Source organism: Polypterus senegalus, chromosome 1, assembly GCF_016835505.1.
Source record: "Polypterus senegalus isolate Bchr_013 chromosome 1, ASM1683550v1, whole genome shotgun sequence".
Lineage (NCBI taxonomy): Eukaryota > Metazoa > Chordata > Cladistia > Polypteriformes > Polypteridae > Polypterus > Polypterus senegalus.
In genome coordinates, this window is record NC_053154.1 from 25,361,295 (window position 1) to 25,383,645 (window position 22,351).

General features: G+C 38.7%; 1 protein-coding gene across 3 annotated transcripts in view; it reads right to left on the minus strand.

The window, feature by feature from the left end:
- Positions 1-981: 981 nt before the first annotated feature.
- The window catches only part of ighmbp2 (immunoglobulin mu DNA binding protein 2), an 87,863-nt gene continuing 66,493 nt past the window's right edge, over positions 982-22,351 (minus strand). For all 3 annotated transcript variants that reach the window (XM_039744821.1, XM_039744830.1, XM_039744840.1), the window contains exons 14-16: positions 10,955-11,800; positions 9,749-9,939; positions 982-2,266 (exon numbers count right to left, since the gene is read on the minus strand). In XM_039744821.1, the coding sequence (XP_039600755.1) occupies positions 2,072-2,266; positions 9,749-9,939; positions 10,955-11,800 (1,232 nt within the window). In that variant the 3' untranslated portion in view covers positions 982-2,071. The remainder of the gene's footprint in view (positions 2,267-9,748; positions 9,940-10,954; positions 11,801-22,351) is intronic.

Below are 22,351 nucleotides of genomic sequence, written 5' to 3' on the forward strand. Positions count from 1 at the left end.
GTCACGTGTACCGAGTACAATGAAATTCTTGATTCAGTGTCTAACCAACATGCAACAGACTTCAACTCTCCAGAGCTAAAATGAAAAATGCAATACAAAATAACTTCATTTCATTTATTAGATAATACAAATAATCTTACCTGATGTACTCTTGCTCATGCTTCCATACCTCTTGCTCAGTTACGGTCCCAGCTTGTGGAAAAAGGCTGAGGAAAACTCCAGTTTAGTTAGCAGTGTAGGTGTCCACATTAGCACTGTTGACTCTGATTTAATAATAATTGACTAGAGAATTAGTTGAAAGTGTTCATTATAAACAGTTTTCATTTTTTATCAAGCATATCTGGCTAAAGAGAACAACTGTTTCAAATGAAGTAGTGCAGAGAGAGAGAGAGAGAGAGAAGCACTGGCAATAAAACATTCAATTTAACCTGGATAAACTCCTTAAAATCACGGTGGGAATAACATGTAATGAATAACAATCCTGATAACATGAAAGAAAAATCAATTACACTACTAAGTACATGTCTAAAGGTTCTGGTCACTTTTTATGGAATTTAGTTACCCATACATTTCCTGAACTAGGGGGTTCAAAACTTACTCCAGCAGGGTCAGTAAGGGAACCACATAAAAGTCACCCTGACAAGTATGTCTTTAGGATGTGAGTAGCAATTAATTATTTTTTTAACCATCTGCCAATTATCAAGTTATTATTTTGCATACGTTTGTACTTATCTTTCACAATTAATAAAATCTGATATTTAGAAAGAAATGATGGTGGGAGGAGAAGCTGATGATTAAGAGTCAACTTATATGTTGTTGAATTTGTTAGAAAAAAACAATAGACAATGGCAGAAAGTTCTCATTCCACAGGGCAGGGAATGGAAATGTTTACATGACTCAAGACCTGGCTACTAAGACAGATGGTTGGATGAATGGACAGATCTATGGCCACATGCAGCATAATAATAATAATAATAATAATAATAATAATAATAATAATACATTTTATTTATATAGCACCTTTCCAAGCCTGCAAGGAACAGGACTGTCCTGTTTAGTACTATACTCCCAGACAAAGACTGAAATAATTCTACACACTAAAGGCTCAGATCACAGTGTGGTTTACTTCTCTGTAAAAATGCATTACTACTGTGTAAATTATTTTTAATTTGAAAAGAGGTGTAACTGTGCTGTTGATCATCCCTGAGACTACAGACATTTAGCCAAATAACATATTCAATTAACAACAAGGATTGATTTTAAATTAGGAAACTCAACAGAATGAAAAGCTGCAGGCACTGAGATACTCAAGGATCCAATATCATTTACTTTATATTTTTATGTTTTTTTCTACTATTAGTACCGATTTTTGAAATTTATGTTGACCACCTTTATCTTCTGCCTTAGTCACATCTGTCGAGCACCATTACCTACATTTTACTGATAATCATCCCGCGGATTATTAATACCACTTGTATTATTAACTACTAATTACTTCATCAACACTTAACAAATGCAAATTTGGTTAGCATTTTTAAAAAAATATACAATCTTGGCTTTAACAAAGTATTTTGCATTACCTGTCTGTAAGTGGCTCAACGTATATGTCTGTTTTATTCATGTACGGTATGTGCACACACAAACACGCTCATTCAGGAAGTGATCACAAAACTGATCCAGTGTATCACAACAAACTAGTAATATATTTACAGTACAATAACTTATAGCTGGGCCACTGCAGACCATCTGCATTCCCTATTGTGTTTTTTCATACTCCTATTTAGTCAAGTTCAAGTACTATTATGGAGGAAATAAATAAGCCAGCAACAGCCGATCAATAATTCATTTATAGAGACAATGGGAATATTCTCTTACTTGGAAAATAACTCATAAATTACATACAAATAGTACACAAAGGATTTTGGGATGGTGTGATAAACTGAGGCTTTAGGAACTGTGTGGCCTAATGTAACCTGCTTTTTATGTCTTCCAATGTGAACATTCAACATAAAAAAATAATTCTGTTTTAAAGACGAAAGTATAACTGCCAGAATATTCCCATTTATAATCATCAGTCCTTGTCCTTCTTTTTAGGCTTTCTCTGGGAAGATAAATCATCAAGTTTCTTGTCCAGTTTCCTCTGAAGATGAACTTTTTTCACTGGGTCTAAGGATTTGTCTTTTGTTCCACTTCCTGCATACACCACTCCCTCCCGGCTGATTCTGATACGAGCCTGGCGTTTAGCTTTATCACCACAGCCATGGACCTACAATACAAAAGAAGAGACCTTATCAATCACTGTTCATTGAACAGACAACATTACTTACACAAGAGCAGCATTTGGCAGAATAAACAAAAAATATAATAAAAACAATGAAAACAGGTTTATATGGTGGAACTGAGGGGTATTTATCTGAGGGAGCAAGACAGCAAGAATGCATGGATAACTTAACACACATAGCTAAAGGTCAGCAAAATAAACAAAGAAATTGGATTTGTGACACATAAAAAAGAAAAACAGTTTTTCAGATAATTTTATGATCCCCAAGGCTTTCAATAATATATTTCACTTCACATTTTTGTAAGCCTTCAACATCCAAAACAATTTTTCAAATTTTTCTGCTTTATAGTATTGAATTAATTTTCATCTATTTCTTTAGCTCATTAATTTATTTTTTGTAAACTGATGCAGAAACTATACACTAACCCATACAATTTTGGTGTCTTTTGTGAATGGAACAGTCTTTGTTATATAAAGTACATACTAATAACTAAGCTTATTGTTACCATTTGTTATTTTCACAAGAGGTGGGTTCTTGGGTCTGCTGTTTGAATATGGCATATTTGAAAAACACAGGTCCAATTATTGGGTTCATAAAAAATTTACTTCAGTTTCTGTCAGACTATATCCGGTGCCGCCGCGAGTGGCAGCCACTCCAGCAGCTCCGTGTATGACTTTATCTTTTTTTTCTCTATTTTTCTCTATTTCACTGATCACTTCTACCACTTTCTTTTATGTGGAATTGCTCCCTGGACACTTTTTACTATTTTACTACTTGACATGGATTTTTACACTCCGAGACTCGCCTATTCAATTAGTCAACTTAAAGCACTGAGAAGAAATGCCCACCCCGGTGTGTTTCCCTATTTACCTGACAAGGTAAGAAGATGCTATCGGGGAAGCCGAGCCAGCGCTAAGATAAAAGATAAGATAAAAGCCAAGCAGCTTGCGAGAAAATGGCGCTATAAACCATCGGTGCCTTCAGTGATCCTGGGAAATGTGAACTCAGTACCAAATAAGATCGACAAACTGGCTGTGCTGGTGAAAAATGTCAGAATCTACAGAGAATGCAGCTTGCTGTGTTTTAGTGAAATGTGGCTAACAATTACCATCCCAGATGCTAACGTGGAGCTACCCGAGTTTAGCACAGTTAGAGCAGACAGAGATGCAAATACCTGTGGTAAGAAGAAAGGAGGGGGAGTCGCTCTCTATGTCAATACAAAGTGGTGCAACTCAGGACATGTAAACGTTAAAATCTCCACTTGCTACAGGGACATCGAACTGTTGGCCGTAAGGTTGCGCCCCTATTACTTACCCAGAGAGTTTGGACACGTGATTGTTGTTATTGTTTACATCCCCCCTCGAGCAAACGCGGAGATAGCGAGTGATGTAATTCATTCCGCAGTTGCTAAGTTACAAACGCAGCACCCTGAAGCGCTTGTGCTAATCGCTGGAGACTTTAACCATGTAACGCTGGACAAAACATTACCTGCCTTCTCCCAGTATGTGGATTGTAACACCCGGGGAAATAGGACTATTGACCTACTGTATGCAAACATTAAAGACGCATACAGCGCCACCCCGCTGCCTGTGCTTGGGAAAGCAGATCATAACCTGGTTCTGCTTCAGCCTCACTACAAACCAAGAGTGAGGGCGCTACCTACAACCACACGCTCATTCAGGAAGTGGTCCCCTGAGGCAGAGCAGGCTCTGACAGACTACTTTGGAACTACAGACTGGGATATACTGCAGGGGTCACATAATGAGAACATTGAAGAGGCTGTTGACTGCACAACTGATTACATCAATTTCTGTATGGACATTATAGTTCCAGTAAGTACAGTACGCTGCTATGGTAACAACAAGCCATGGATTACAAGTGACATCAAGGGTCTTTTGAACCAGAAGAAAAGGACCTTTAAAGGTGGTGATCAGCATGAGCTAAAGCGCGTGCAGAAGAAACTCCAAGTCCAGCACAGGGCGGCGAAAGAGCAGTACAGGAGAAAGCTGGAACAGAAGTTGCAGAATAACAGCATGAAGGAAGTGTGGGATGGGATGAAGAACATCACTGGCTGCACCCTGATGCGGGGTGCCACCATCGAGAGAGACGTGGAGAGAGCAAACCAAATAAACAACTTCTTTAACAGGTTTGAACACCCTAACCCACTCTCGCCTCGGAATACTGCATCCTCCAACCATCCTTCTGCTGATACCAGCATAGGAGAGACATCCCCACCCACAATTACAGCAGCACAGGTGAGCAGAGAGCTGAGGAGACTTCATGCCAGCAAAGCAGCGGGTCCAGATGGAGTATCGCCACGACTGCTGAAGGCCTGTGCGTTGGAACTGGGGAGTCCTCTACAGCGCATCTTCAATCTGAGCCTGGAAAAGGGGAGAGTCCCGAGGCTTTGGAAAACATCTTGTATCACCCCAGTCCCAAAGGTATCATGTCCTAGTGAGCTGAATGACTTCCGGCCTGTCGCTCTGACGTCACATGTGATAAAGACCATGGAGCAGCTGCTGCTTCACCTCCTGAGACCACAAGTCCACCACGCCCTCGATCCTATGCAGTTCGCATACCAGGAGAAGGTGGGAGCAGAGGATGCCATCATCTATATGCTACACAGATCCCTCTCCCACCTGGACAGAGGCAGTGGTGCTGTAAGAATTATGTTTTTGGACTTCTCTAACGCCTGGTGGCATGGATCGTGGACTATCTTACAGACAGACCTCAGTATGTGCGTCTTGGGAACTGCAGGTCAGGCAGACTTCAGTATGTGCGTCTTGGGAACTGCAGGTCTGACGTTGTGGTCAGCAACACAGGAGCGCCGCAGGGGACTGTACTTACTCCGGTCCTGCTCAGCCTATATACATCAGACTTCCAATACGATTCGGAGTCCTGCCACGTGCAAAAGTTAGCTGACAACACTGCTATTGTGGGCTGCATCAGGAGTGGGCAGGAGGAGGAGGAGTACAAGAAGCTAATCAAAGACTTTGTTAAATGGTGCGACTCAAACCACTTATACCTGAACATCAGCAAGACCAAGGAACTGGTGGTGGATTTTAGGAGGCCCAGGCCCCTCATGGACGCCGTGATCATCAGAGGAGACTGTGTGCAGAGGGTACAGACCTATAAATACCTGGGAGTGTAGCTGGATGACAAATTGGACTGGTCTGCCAATACTGAGGCTCTGTGTAAGAAAGGTCAGAGCCGACTATACTTCCTTGGAAGGTTGGCATCCTTCAACATCTACAATAAGATGCTGCAGATGTTCTACCAGATGGTTGTGGCGAGTGCCCTCTTCTACGTGGTGGTGTGCTGGGGAGGCAGCATGAAGAAGAAGGACGCCTCACATCTGGACAAACTTGTTAAGAAGGCAGGCCCTATTGTAGGAATAAAGCTGGACAGTTTAACATCTATAGCAGAGTGACGGGCACTAAGCAAACTCCTGTCAATCATGAAGAATTCACTAATTCACTGCATCCACTGAACAGTGTCTTCTCCAGGCAGAGGAGCAGCTTTAGCAATAGACTGCTGTCACTGTCCTGCTCCACTGACAGACTGAGGAGATCGTTCCTCCCCCACACTATGCGACTCTTCAATTCCACCCGGGGGAGTATATGGTAACATTATTCAAAGTTATTGTCTGCTTTTACATGCATTTTTATTACTGTTTAATTTAATATTGTTTTTTGTATCAGTATACTGCTGATGGATTATGTGAGTTTCCCCTTGGGATTGATTGATTGAATTAATTAATTAATAAATTTTCTATCTATCTATCTTAAAACATCTGATTTCACATAGCAAAGCTTATACAAATAAAACAGCAATACAAACAAACAACATTACTACTGAAACACTCATTCTCTCCACTGCCCTTATATATATACAGTCGACCCTTGACATATGACCGGCCTGACATGCGAACAACTTGATTTACGACCAATATCTTGCGATACGACCTGAATGCAGTCACGTGTATCCGCTTGTGCAATTGTAAACAAACAGCCGAAAGCGTTCGTAAGCGTCAGTCGGAGCCCAGATACATGTGTTTGTGGACTTACTTTCGGTCAGTGCAGTGATTTATCTACAAACCGGATTCCAAAAAAGTTGGGACACTATACAAATCGTGAATAAAAACTGAATGCAATGATGTGGAGGTGCCAACTTCTAATATTTTATTCAGAATAGAACATAAATCACGGAACAAAAGTTTAAACTGAGAAAACGTATCATTTTAAGGGAAAAATATGTTGATTCAGAATTTCATGGTGTCAACAAATCCCAAAAAAGTTGGGAGAAGGCCATTTTCACCACTGTGTGGCATCTCCCCTTCTTCTTACAACACTCAACAGACGTCTGGGGACCGAGGAGACCAGTTTCTCAAGTTTAGAAATAGGAATGCTCTCCCATTCTTGTCTAATGCAGGCCTCTAACTGTTCAATCGTCTTGGGCCTTCTTTGTTGCACCTTCCTCTTTATGATGCGCCAAATGTTCTCTATGGGTGAAAGATCTGGACTGCAGACTGGCCATTTCAGTACTCGGATCCTTCTCCTACGCAGCCATGATGTTGTGACTGATGCAGAATGTGGTCTGGCATTATCTTGTTGAAAAATGCAGGGTCTTCCCTGAAAGAGATGACGTCTGGATGGGAGCATATGTTGTTCTAGAACCTGAATATATTTTTCTGCATTGATGGTGGCTTTCCAGACATGCAAGCTGCCCATGCCACACGCACTCATGCAACCCCATACCATCAGAGATGCAGGCTTCTGAACTGAGCGTTGATAACAACTTGGGTTGTCCTTGTCCTCTTTGGTCCGGATGACATGGCATCCCAGATTTCCAAAAAGAACTTTGAATCGTGACTCGTCTGACCAAAAAACAGTCTTCCATTTTGCCACACTCCATTTTAAATGATCCCTGGCCTAGTGAAAACGCCTGAGCTTGTGGATCTTGCTTAGAAATGGCTTCTTCTTTGCACTGTAGAGTTTCAGCTGGCAACGGCGGATGGCACGATGGATTGTGTTCACTGACAATGGTTTCTGGAAGTATTCCTGAGCCCATTCTGTGATTTCCTTTACAGTAGTATTCTTGGTTGTGGTGCAGTGTCGTTTAAGGGCCCGGAGATCATGGGCATCTAGTATGGTTTTACGGCCTTGACCGTTACGCACAGAGATTGTTCCAGATTCTCTGAATCTTCGGATGATGTTATGCACAGTTGATGATGATAGATGCAAAGTCTTTGCAATTTTTCGCTGGGTAACACCTTTCTGATATTGCTCCACTATCTTTCTGCGCAACATTGTGGGAATTGGTGATCCTCTACCCATCTTGGCTTCTGAGAGACACTGCCACTCTGAGAAGCTCTTTTTATACCCAATCATGTTGCCAATTGACCTAATTAGTGTTAATTGGTCTTCCAGCTCTTCGTTATGCTCAAATTAACTTTTTCCAGCCTCTTATTGCTACTTGTCCCAACTTTTTTGGGATTTGTTAACACCGTGAAATTTTGAATCAACATATTTTTCCTTTAAAATGATATTTACTCGGATTAAACGTTTGATCTGTCATCTACGTTCTATTACAAATAAAATATTGACATTTGCCATCTCCACATCATTGCATTCAGTTTTTATTCACAATTTGTTTAGTGTCCCAACTTTTTTGGAATCCGGTTTGTATATATATAATTCACTAAGACCATGGCAAGCAAGACGCATAATTGCTAAGGAAGGAAGAGAAGGTAACAAAGGTAAAGAAAGCGATTGTTAAGGGATGTTAGCTAGCGGGCTGGCGCGGCACATGATGATGTAATCAGGCTGAGTCAGCACTGGCATGCTTTGGAGTGTATTATTACAGCAGTTCACAACACGACCAGCTTTGAACTGAGTGCTCAACTACTGTCATTATTAACTTTAGAAACTGCGATCACAATCGAAATGAAGAAGGAAATTGTGCGGAAATATAAGAGTGGCGCTCGTGACCGATCTCGCTAATATGTACAGCATGTCGAAATCCACCATCTTGACAATTTTACAAAGAAAAGATTTGCATAAGGAGGCTCCTTATAAACAATAACCACCTTCCGTTTCATTCTCCTCCTCCTCCTCCCTTCCTGCAGCCCAAAGATGTCAAATTAAATGGCGAGTACAGTGTGAAATTGTTGTTTCTGGTAGGCAAAGCACTTTTTATAACTTTTAGGTTAGCACATTAGAAAAACTATTGGCGTTTTGGTTAATTATGCACATTATACAACCATTATTTATTATGAAAAGGTTAAGTAAGTGTTGCTGTGGGAGGTTCAGAGCTCATTATGGGTATTTCCATTATTTCTTATGGGAAAAATAGTCTTGACTTACAACCAACTTGAGTTACAAGCAGCCCTCGTGAACGAATTGAGTTCATAAGTCAAGGGTTCACTGTGTATATATTATATATATATATATATATATATATATATATATATATATATATATATATATATATATATATGTAAAACCAGGTGCTTGTAATTTATTGATATATTCACTACAATGTGTTAGTGCTTAAGATAGCATTCTAAAACCTGTTTAATCTAATTCAGGATGTTAAGATACAGAGGCCTATTCCTGGTTTATCAAGCCTGGATAGTCATCAGTTCATCGCAGAGAAAAACACTCTTATACATAAATACACTAAAACACATATGGATTAATATACCCAAATAGCCTAACACGGTATGTCTTTGGGATGTGTCTCCACAATGACAATAAGTGCGGAATTCAAACCCAGGATGATTGATCTGTTAGACAGCAGTGCTAAACGCTGCTTGACAATGCTGTCCTTTACTGCTCCTTTGCATGCTGTAGTATTAGTTGTGAATATGCTATGGGTGTCATTAGTTTTAAACATGCTCTCATAAATTCACAACAGAAAACCAGCAAAGGATGCCAGTTTTTCGTGCAAAAGATCTTCATGAAAATCACATTGTCTTTGGGAATCATGAATAAAACGTTTTCTAAAAATTCTGTATGTATTCCTAAGGATTCAATATTTAAAAATACCAACCTTAAACTATTTTCCATCTTTTTATTTTATTGGCAGAATCATGTTTCTCTAAAAAAGAATATTTTTTCCAAGAAAAAAAATGCATAAGAGGTTTTTATGTTATGCAAGTCAAAAAGAAAAGACCACAAACAGTCTGTTTAGTTTTTGTTCTGACATTATGATTAAAGCAAGCTTTTTTAAGCTATGTATCATTTCACATTGGTATATACCTATTATATGTTGGCCCAAGGGTTGTAATATGCTGTCACCATTTCTACTAAACAGATACTGTGTTATAGTGCTTTTATTAGTTACAGTTAAGGAGTGAACTGATAGTATCTGCAATTGACTGACACTATTTTTTTTAAACCCATGTATTTGGATTCAGTGGGTTAGAAAATGGATGGATGGCTGGATGGATGGAATTCTCTTACCTCTGGGATATGATGAGACAGGCAATAACGCTTGTTACAGTGTAAGCACAATTGCCCTATCGTCAAAACGCTGGCTTTGCATTTTATAAATGCACAGACACTGTCCGCTTTAACAACAGCTGCAATTAGTTCATCAAAGTCAGCATCAGCCAATGCAGTTTCTACAGGTCCACCTTTATTTGAAGCCTTTCCTAAAAAATATTGTGAAATGAATAAGATTAAAATCATATAGCATCAGAAATTCGGAATCAGAAGCCTGCTTGTTAAATCAATCACAGACAACTAGCTCACAAGAAAATTTTTGTCACTTTTTTATTGTGTCTAAATCTGTTCTGCTTACATTTGTGGCACTGAAACCAAACCCATGGTCTTGCAAGAGGCAAGCTCATGCAGCAGATACAAGTGGCCCACCAGGTTATATGGTGCACCTAGTATCCTTATCTCTGTGAAACACCCCCAGGTTTTGCTTTAGCAGTGTCATATCAATCTATCCTCTGGGAGAGGCTCCTTATTGATGTTAAACAAATGACCACAGGAGCCCAATTTTGGTAATGCTTTTTCCTATGGCAACCAACTTACACTTGTTTTCCAAGAAAAACAAAATGAACAGATACACATGTTTCTGGAAAACACAGATTGAAGGTTACCCCAGACAGATAAACCCATCTACTATGCAACAGACACAATCATAAATCATGAGTAAAAAAAGCTCTTTGTTTACAGTCTAAATCCCTGCTAACACCTGTGGTCACTAGCCGTCTACTGAACACAAAATGCCATTCTTGCATTCTGCAAGCACTCTGGAGAAGGGCCACTGTGCTGCCGGGAACCAGATGTAGCAATCTTAACATCTAAAAAAGATACCCCTGGGTAGCCCTTGTAAGTGTTTTAGGCAAGACCTACAAGAGTGGGACATAGGTGAAGAACCAGAAAAACACTACAGACGATTGTTTAGGATATGGAAGACTGGTGAGATAAGCTCAGCGCCACTTGTAAAGAAAACTCACGGATTGGATTCTTATTAATATGCTGTTATTTGAACTCTAATATTTTACCTTAAATTTTCTAAATGTACTATATTACTATTTAATAAACTAATAGAGAAACCTCACATTGGGCTAATATGGTACGATTTAACAACTTTTAAGCATTTATAAATAAAAAAAATGCTAACCATTAAATAGTATACACTTTTTTAATACCCACCCTTTTCTGTATTTTTGATTTTCTTTGAGCACTTTATCTGCATAGCTGGTTTCACTTCTTGATTTGGCTTTACTATCTGTTGTTCTCGCTGAAGTCTTTCAAAGTGAAGAGCCTTCAGATCAGTCTGAGTGGAACTTTTTAAGGTACATGGTATTTCAGCTTGGACATTCTCATCAATCATTGCTTTAGAAAGTGGTTCGGTTTCCTTTTCTTTGCCCTCTGTGCATTGTTCCATTCTAAGGTTAATGTTTTTTGAAACTGTAATATATCTGTCTTTTCCTTCGCCTTTGCTTTCATGGTTAAGGCCAAGCTCTTCAGAAATCTGGTGCACCAGCAAACGGTCATGAGAATTTAGAGATGGTGGGAAGTCTAATTTTTCCTCGTGAGGCTGGTTGATGAACTCTAAAATCTTTGCTTTTAGTTCAGCATAGTTATCTCTAATCTCAAGGCACTCTGTGGTTTTGGACAACTTATCTGTAATATAATTATTTTTATCATTAAATTTATTTGATTTTGCATTTTTCTCCCTTTTTTTGGCCTTTCCCTTATCTCCTTCATTGAGGCTTCTTTGAGAGCTTTTACCCTGCTGGCCCAAGAGATCTTTGTTCATCATCGGTTCTTTTTTCTGTTCCTGAGTAGGGTCATGTGAATAGTTCTGTGGTACAATGTCTTCCAGATACTCAAATGCAGTTCGGACTTCTCCATGGTTGGTCATATAATCAACAAGTGATTTCAAAAAGCTGTGATGGCAAATAGTGCGTGAATCGCAAACTACTGCAAGATGCCTTCGAGCCCTTGTGACAGCAACATTGATCCTCCGGTTTTCTGCTAAAAAACCAACATCCCCTAAAAAGAGACAAGTGTAAGGTTATGTTTTAAGCACAAAAATAGATAAGTTTAATGGCACTTACAAAACTGCATTAACACTAGAATTACCAGAGCCTACGAAAAAACTCGTAATTCCGTCCCACCTTAAACTGCTTCAAAAACCTTCACACCTCTCCGCCAGCGCCCTTTGTCTTCTAAATGTGCTGATAAAGAGAAGCTTGGAGCAGCCGGCTATTCCATCCCCCCACCAATTTAGAACGTGCACGAACTTCTCTCAGCTCATGCCTTGATTGAGTATCTGGGAGTGAAGTGGAGTTTTAGAGTGGAAATAATAGATCGTTGTTTGGAACACACGCATTTCATGTCTGTTCAGTTTCTACAGTAATCTGTGTCAACACATTGTTAAAACAGAAACGTTTTTTTATATTCTAGTAGTAGATGACAAAATGTAGGCATAAACTATATAATGTATGAAGCCTGAAGTCCAAATAGCAAAGAAACATTTTCACAAAAATAACACAATTACGCTTTTATTCAAAAATATAGCTGCAGAAACAAAAAGCCGCCTTAACATGCGACATTGACAGTACTTTATTGTAACTGCCTCCGTGGTTCAATAGACTCAGCCCCCGCTTGGGAATCAAGGGGTCACGAGTTCGATCCTGCGCCTCCGCTTTGAGAAGTAAACTGCTCTTAGTCTTACTGTTTTAGAATAAAAGCATACATTTGATTTCAGTCTGTAACAGCCAGTGCAATTTATGATCCTTGTAAAGGTTAGCTTTTTTTTATTCACTTTTCATTCTCTCAGTCGCTCAGAATCAATCCATACAACCCCATCTGACACGGCTGTTTTCACTAAAGACGCGCTTATAGCTCTGCAGTGTACCACGATGCATACTAACGCCAAACACCCCGGTTCTGACACACAAACGCTGGCGAAGCTGCCTTCTTCGATCTCACCGTCACTTGCTTTTCTTTTTATTCAGTTTTATTGAGTGTCCCCGCATGTTGCTGTATGCTTTTTCTTTTGTACTCCAGGACATGCAGAGGAAAGAATGGTAAAGACCAGTAACTTCGGCGCTATATGCAATCATCAGACACTCCCCATCTGCCTGTGTCGCTCAAACACAGGAACATATATTGGTGTAAAAGTATAACAAAAGTGCACTTTTATTCAAGTGCACTTTTTCCATGGCCTTTTCCTGTAAGAAGCAATGTACACACTTCTCTCTATGCTGTGGTTTCTATTACACACCTGAAAGAAAGAGACGATATATGTGAAAATATAATCGCAATAATGCAATATTATTTGAAAACGAACAGCGCCAGATCGGGTGTGAATTTATGCAGGAACTGGAAATTCTCTGATGCGGGACCTTCCCCAAGGAAAGAAAGTACAGTGTCAGGTGCTCATTCAGTGTAATAGAAACCATAGCACAGAGAGGTGTGTACACGCAACAAGTACACGGTCGTAAATGTAGGAAGGACGGTCCTTGGGTGTGTGGGAACTGTTAATATTTGAATGTGATGATTTTATATAGCACGGAATGAAAATCTGCACTTCTTAGCATTGCACCATGCAAGCTGTCATATCAATCGCCTACTGTAACTTGCTTTCTTTTTCTTCGGTTATACAGGTAGTTTTGAATAAAAGTGCACTTGTTTTGTTTGCGAAATGAAGTGTCTGCGTGCACTTTTCGTGGCATTACACGTGTATTTTTTGAGCATGCCCGCTTGAGCAGTATAAAAGTATTGAAAAGTATAACAAAACAACGGGCAGATGGGGAGTGTCTGATGATTGCATATAGCGCCGAACTTACTGCTCTTTACTATTCTCTCCTCTGCGTGCCCTGGAGTACAAAAGAAACAGAATACAGACGCTTATAGCTCTGTTGTACCACGATGCATACTAACGCCCCCACCGTTCTGACACACAGGCGCTGAAGCTGCCTTCAGATCTCACCGTCACTTGATTTTCTTTTTATTCAGTTTTATTGAGTGTTCCTGCCAGTCCCAGCATGTTGCTGTATGCTGGATATGTTCACATGTATTGTCTCTTTCTTTCAGGTGTGTAATAGAAACCACAGCATAGAGAGACATTACTTCTTACAGGAAAAGGCGATGGAAAAAGTGCATTTGAATAAAAGTGCACTTTTGTTATACTTTTACACCAATATATGTTCCTGTGTTTGAACGACACGGGCAGATGGGGAGTGTCTGATGATTGCATATAGCCGAAGTTACTGGTCTTTACCATTCTTTCCTCTGCATCTCCTGGAGTACAAAAGAAAAAGCATACAGCAACATGCGGGACTGGCAGGAACACTCAATAAAACTGAATAAAAAGAAAAGCAAGTGACGGTGAGATACGAAGAAGGCAGCTTCGCCAGCGCTTGTGTGTCAGAACCGGGGTGTCTTGGGGGCGTTAGTATGCATCGTGGTACACTGCAGAGCTATAGCGCCTTTAGTGAAAACAGCCGTGTCAGATGGGGTTGTATGGATTGATTCTGAACGCGACTGAGAGAATGAAAAGTGAATAAAAAAAAAGCTAACCTTTACAAGGATCATAAATTGCACCGGCTGTTAAAGACTGAAATCAAATGTATGCTTTTATTCTAAAACAGTAAGAATAAGAGCAGTTTACTTCTCAAAATGGAGTGGTGCAGGATCGAACCCGTGACTCCTTGATTCCCAAGCGGGGGCTGAGTCTATTGAACCACAGAGGCAGTTATCGTAAACTGGTGTCAATGTCGCATGTTAAGGCGGCTTTTTGTTTCTGCAGTTATATTTTTGAATAAAAGCGCAACTGTGTTATTCTTGTGAAAATGTTTCTTTGCTATTTGGACTTCAGGCTTCATACATTATATAGTTTATGCCTACATTTTGTCATCTACTACTAGAATATAAAAAACGTTTCTGTTTTAACAATGTGTTGACACAGATTACTGTAGAAACGGAACAGACATGAAATGCGTGTGTTCCAAACAACGATCTATTATTTCCACTCTAAAACTCCACTTCACTCCCAGATACTCAATCAAGGCATGAGCTGAGAGAAGTTCGGGCACGTTCTAAATTGGTGGGGGGATGGAATAGCTGGCTGCTCCTAGCTTCTCTTTATCAGCACATTTAGAGACAAAGGACGCTGGCAGAGAGGTGTGAAGGGATTTAAGAAGCAGTTTAAGGTGGGACGGAATTACGAGTTTTTTCGTAGGCTCTGGTAATTCTAGTGTTAAACTAAACAATACAAAGGACATTTCAGGCTTTGGAAGAAACCTAAATTGTTCAATTCTAAGAAACCCAGTGGACTTTGAGGCGCTGAACTGTCTTTCACTAATAATGCTATTATGTGATTTAAAGTCTCCTTTTTCAAACAATCATAGGTTAGTTTATATTTTTTTAATAAAAATATACCAGATACTGCATCTTTAATGAAACTCTGAATACCTCTTAGGGTTACACTGTGTTTTCACGGCCAACAGTTTGTGGAAATATTAACATTTCTTTTAAATATAGGATAGTTGTCATAAAAACAATTTAAATTAACAATTAGTCTTTTTAATTTTTTGCCACTATAATTTAACTAGTATAAGTGAGATTATAATAATTCACATTCAGCTGATGAAAAGGAGACTACCTGTATTACTGACTCCAAACTTCACATATATACACAAACTTCACATATATACCCGCGCTTCGCAGCAGAGAAGTAATGTGTTAAAGAAAGTACAAAAAAGAAAAGGAAAAATTTTAAAAATAAAGTAACATGATTGTTAATGTAATTGTTTTGTCATTGATATGAGTGTTTTTCTCATATCTATCTATATATATTTATCTCTATCTATCTATCTATATATATATGTTGTTCTCATATCTATCTATCTATCTATCTATCTATATATATATATATATAGCAAAATACCCGCGCTTGGCAGCGGAGCAGTAGTGTGTTAAAGAAAGAAAGAAAAGGAAACATTTTGAAAATAACGTAACATGATTGTCAATGTAATTGTTTTGTCATTGTTATGAGTGTCGCTGTGATATATATATATATATATATATATAGCAAAATACCAGCAGCAGCAATGTCATGTGTTAAAGAAGTTATGAAAAAGAAAAGTAAACATTTTAAAAATAATGTAACATGATTGTCAAAGTAATTGTTTTGTGTATTTCGTGGCAGCGTCACAAAGTTATTTTCGTCTAGCTGCATCAGAAAATGTACCACGACATCTGACACGCCTCCTTTTTACTGTTTTCTCACAGCTTGGATTGCTGCTGTCATATATATACACACACACGTGCACACACACACAAACATACATATATATATACACATACATATCTTCATATCTACATATCTATATACATATCTACATATACACACATATATATATATATATATATATATATATATATATATATATATATATATATATATATATATATATATACCTATACATCATATATACACACACAAATTATATATATGTGTGTATGTATGTATGTATGTGTGTATATATATATATATATAATCTAGTTAGTGTGTGTGTGTGTATATATATATATATATATATATATATATATATATATATACACACATATATACACATACTTGTGTGTATGTTTGTATGTGTCTATATGTGTGTGTATAGCTTTGGTCACCGAGTGCAAGGGAAAAATAATAAAATATAGTCTATAAGTTATTAAACAGTAAAACATTAACGCTTTAAGAAGTACAGGTACATTGAGCACTACTGGAGTGGTTATGGTAAACTACATTTTAAAGACTGTGTAACACAACAGGTAAGTAACTAACAGCAGCTAAAATGTATATGGATCATCTCTCGGTAGTAGATCCCTTTTGAAAGGCGCTACACGACGGCTGTGGTATAGAAATTACATTTTCTATGTGAACGCTCAAATTTGTGCCTCTGGTAATGTGCCTTACCGCAATTAAAGAAAATTAGTTTTGTGTCCTCTGCAGTGTTAAGAGAGAAAGGCTTTGGTTTGGGATAAAAGGTGTAAAGATAGGAAAGTTGCCTTTTTCTTTTATATAGTATAGAGAGATGTGTTCGCTGACGCTATGATCACCTTTTGGGGACAGTCGCGTGGGTCTTGTGTAGACTGGTGAGACGCCCCGCCATTAATCGGCTGTGATGGCACTGTCAGTCCTCCACTCGTGTGTGTCTTCATAATCCGTGCTGAGGACCTCATAATCGATATCGCAAAAGAAAGTGTGAATCGCCTTAATATTATTTTGCCGTGGTGTAGAAAAGGGGTCCCGTGTTTGCACTTGTCTGGGCTATAGCGCAGGGGAGGATGAAAAAATTAAAAGTGCTCACTTTGACTTAAGGCAGAAGCGCAGTCAGCGCCTCAAAGGCCGGCACAGCTATGCGCGCTGGCTGCTCGACTTTTGCTGGGCAGGAGACCCATTTTGTACACACGCTCATGATATCAAAAGTCTCAGCTCTTTGGAGGTAATTCATATATTATATATATAGCAAAATACCCGCTACGAGCGGAGAAGTAGTGTGTTAAAGAAGTAATGAAAAGAAAAGGAAACATTTTAATAATAACGTAACATGATTGACATTGTCATGAGTGTTGCTGTCATATATATTCCTGCCTAAATAAGTCACCCTCGCTTGCTCTTACTTTTTACCGCTCATTTAATCATGGCTAGTGGCGGAAAAATTATAAAATGGAAGGAGGATGGCTTTACCAAAACAATTATTGATGGCTTAATCGATTATTCATAAAGCTTGAATTGGTGATCTGTTTTTCTGTGTTAACCTCATATTTTTCATACTTCTTCTCAAACTAAGGTGGTGCGAGGGTAAAATGAATCGGGATGCGCTTGATCAATGTAATCGTGTACCAGGAAATCATGCATTGACAAAAGCTCCCTTTGCTTGTAATGCAAAGTGTGATTAAATGCATTATTTTTTAACGCGTTATGGAGCACATGCATCGAAGCTTCTCAGCTGTGCTTGTGCTAAGAAAAGGAAAGATTTTAAAAATAACGTAACACGATTGTCAATGTGACCTTTTGTAAGTAGTGCCTGGAGGATTCAGTGTGGAGAAACTCTAGAGACAGTGTGTGTATTAACTTGTGGATTTTTCTGTGAGTATTTGGTGGCAGTGTGACGAAGTTGCTTCGGAAGACGGCGTTAGCCACGGAGCTCAGCTCAGAGCGAAATTAGGTAAATGGGAGGGAGATGATGACGTGACTCCCCACCCGCCTTTAACTGTCAATCCCCACAAACACAGTCTCGGAATTTGCATAAGCACACCCCTTCACCTGCAATTTTAACTTAGTTACAAAGTGATCAAAACTCTCGTTTATTAAACTTGTATCCCGCATTACCTGTGGGCATGTGAAACGCCAGCGGTAGCCTGTCTATGAACTTAATTTAAAGTTTATGTTTACACCTTGCTTTCTTTCTGAAGTAGCAGAACTCATGAATATGGTTGTATATGTCACTCGCTCGCTTCTTATTGTTTCGCTGCCTTCTCAATTATATAATGCATGTTTTCTTAAGCGCTTTTTGGAGGTCTTCCTGGTTTTCTACGCACTGCGTTGACAGTCAGTTCACGGATTACGTGGGAGGCGTGATGATGTCACACTAAACTCCGCCCCACGCCTTTCCAGCTCAACTCCATTACAGTTAATGGAGAAAAATACCTTCCAGTTATGACCATTAGGCGTAGAATTTCGAAATGAAACCTGCCCAACTTTTGTAAGTAAGCTGTAAGGAATGAGCCTGCCAAATTTCAGCCTTCTACCTACACGGGAAGTTGGAGAATTAGTGATGAGTCAGTGAGTGAGTGAGTGAGTGCTTTGCCTTTTATTAGTATAGATAAACACTTAGAAACATATATCTATAGTAGGGATGATATCAGATTGTACTCCTTTGTGCACCTCCCATCCAGTGGCCACCTCATTATGATATTTTTTGTACATGAATTCTCTGAGCTCCTGACTCCTGTCCATTCAGGTGCCCTACTGCACTGCACGCAATGCTTTGGCTCCTGTAATACACTTAAGCAGTCTTCCTCAGACAGGTTTCTCCTAATGTTAACCTTTTGCAGCCAGGAATGCCAGCTAACATATTATATTTCAAAACATTTACTAGTCTGACATCTGCATTGCAAATTTCAGTAATGCTCAACAGCAAATGCTAGCAATGCTGCTATTGAGTGTACTGGAAGATCCACAAACGCATTCACAATATGTTAAAAGACCAGCCAAATCAATGGGCCTAATTAATATGGAAGAGCCACCAACTCAACAGGCTGAAGTTTCCAGCATCCATTATAGCTGGTAAGATGAGCAGCTTTGTGGCTCACTGGTGTAACGGGTTAGGTGCATGACTGGAACATGCCTTTTGTTGAGTGATGCAGCTGGTGTTTAAACACTGAGAGAGGTGCTTTTAAATGTGAAATATTTGTTTTCAGGATGCTTTTCTCTTCTTTACAATCTTGCTCTCTACATCTGCACTTAAGCATGTTCTCTGTCTTGCCCTACGCTGGCATAAACATTAGCACTGCAGGTGCCAAGGAAGATGTAAAGTGACTTGTAACATATGAACATAAAATAATGAATTCAAACAATTTTGTAAAGTATTTGTGGTAGGAAAAAAAAGAATCATGATAATACAATTATGTAATAATGGTGAGAAGTACACATATATGCAGGTCCTCGTAAAAACAACTAAAGAGCCAGCAATAAAAGGCAGGTTTTAATCACATGGAAAGAAAATACTTCCAATCTAGATAAACCTCAAATTAATTCCACTTACGCTCCTCAGGCTCCTTTTCATTCGCTATAAATTGTAAACAATTCAAATAAGATATCTGTTTCTTTAGGAATAATGTGTTAAAAGTAATCATGAGGTTCATCCTAGTTGGAATAAAATGCTTCACTAAGCAAGCAAACATGCATTTCTTACTAGGTCCTGATGAATATTAAATCTCCACAAGATACTGAAGTATCTTTGGGTTCTCTAACTGCTCAGAAAGGTAGGGATACCTCAGTGAAGACAGCTTTAAAACTGTTCTATTTAGTAATAATTAATTTTGCAATTGCAAATTATGATTGAAAGACAGGCTCTAATTTGAATTTGACTTTTACTGATGCAATGTGCCCTGAAATCTTCTGTCTGTATCAGCTAGAAAAACTGGGCACTTACTCACTTAAACTGTAATTTAGGCAATTAAATGCAATTTCAAGTTGAAGCCTTGCTTCTATCAACACCAATAGCATACATAATTATTTTTATAAATAACTAGGGGGCGAAGCCCCCTGCTCACTTCGCTCGCCAACCCCTGTTTTTCAGGATACACACTTTTAAGATTTTTTATTTCTTTGAACTGTTGCAATTTCATTAGTTTCACTTTTATTTCAGAACTTCTGTAAAAACAATATTTGGAATCTTTTGAGTCCTAATATGCTGAATCTTTATAATGAAGTCAGTGAGATGTGTTTAATGACTTTGTACCATAATTCAGGATAGGTTTCTCTGTTTGGATTTTCAGCACAGACAAAACGATCGACATCATCAGCAGTTAATAATTTTTTTTGCAAAGTAACCACTAAATGCATGTGAGGTTAACTCCGTTTTTGAAATTCTCTTGACTTAAACTTCAAAGCCTTACAATATTTACGTATTTCTGATATATCACCTATGTCCATATATTCGATCTCTATTCGCCTTTTCGTTATTTCTCCAAGTAATATAATTTCTCTTTCATTGTGCTAATGCAATGTTTACTTTCTTTGTTTTGACACTGTCGTTTTTTTCTGCTTTCGTATTATGTATCTTGCTCTGTATGTTTTTCCTAAATACACTGAAACTAACTGCTTTAGTATTCTTCTTCTTCCCGTTAGGATTTGCCACAGCCGATCATCTTTTTCCATATTACTCTCACTGCACGACTCGGAGTATTTATATCACTGTATCGGAGTGTGAATCACAGCAGCAGCTGATCGGAAAGAGAATTATTGGTATACAGCTTCAAGGACACGCTGTCTCAGCCACTGCAAAACGTTTTAAAGCCTTTCCTGTATGGACCTCGCGGTTCAGAAACAGTTTCATTCCAAGAACTTTAAATGCACTCAATCAATTGCACCTTGTAGAACTGTTAGGACTTATAAGTACAATCACCCCACTGTAAACTTGCACTACAGTTATAATATCGCACAACCTGAGCCACTTTATAAAGCGTGTATTTACATATGATGATGATATCATTTTTAAGGTGAAATGCAGCAAAATATGTTTATTAAATTATACAGATAAAACTTTAACTTCATTAAAATAATCTATATTCTTCACTGGGAGTGTCGTGAAGGATAGAATAATTAAACATGTACTACGAAGATATTTCAATGTTCCTTAAACGTTTTGAAGAATCTGCGCTAAGCTTACAGTCACTACACTGGTTGCCTGTGTCATTCAGGAATGACTTTAAAATACTGCTTATGGTTTATAAAGCCTTAAATAATCTCGCTCCATCTTATATATCGGAATGCCTGACGCGTTATATTCCAAATCGTAACCTTAGATCTTCTTCAAATGAGTGTCTCCTTATAATTCCAAAAGCTAAACTTAAAAGAAGTGGTGAGGCGGCCTTCTGCTGTTATGCACCCAAAATCTGGAATAGCCTGCCAATAGGAATTCGCCAGGCAAATACAGTAGAGCACTTTAAAACACTGCTGAAAACACATTACTTTAACATGGCCTTTTTATAACTTCACTTTAACTTAATCCTGATACTCTGTATGTTCAATTCTTCATAATAATTATTCACAGTGGCTCCAAAATCCATACTGACCCCTACTCTCTCTTCTGTTTCTTTTTCCGGTTTCTTTGTGGTGGCGGCCTGCACCACCACCACCTACTCAAAGCTTCATGATGCTCCAACATTGATGAACTGAAAGCCAGAAGTCTACGTGACCATCATCATCAGGTCCTTCCATGAAAACCCTAAATACAAAGAGGACTGTTTGATTTATGTTAGGTAGATTGCCCAGAGGGGACTGGGCGGTCTCTTGGTCTGGAACCCCTACAGATTTTATTTTTTCTCCAGCGTTTGGAGTTTTTTTTGTTTTTTCTGTCCACCCTGGCCATCGGACCTTACTCTTATTCTATGTTAATTAATGTTGACTTATGTTTATCTTTCATTGTGTCTTCTATTTCTCTATTCATTTTGTAAAGCACTTTGAGGTACATTTTTTGTATGAATATGTGCTATATAAATAAATGTTGATTGATTGATTGATTGATACAGATGGCTTAACTTCTATTACAGAGCCGATTGTGTGGCGATCAGTTACTTGGGTAAAGAAAAGCACTGACTGCAGAGACGGCTACGCCAACATATATTGAATATAGTACAGAAAGAGAAAATAACAACACAGCTAAAAACGCAGCGACAAATTTCGGCCAAAGTTAAATGCTTGTGTCATGAGCACGAGGCGGCTATGCAGTGTCTGCAACGCAGGGCTCTAGACTAACAAAAGTTTGGTGCACCTAAATTTTCAACCGCATCACATTTAACACC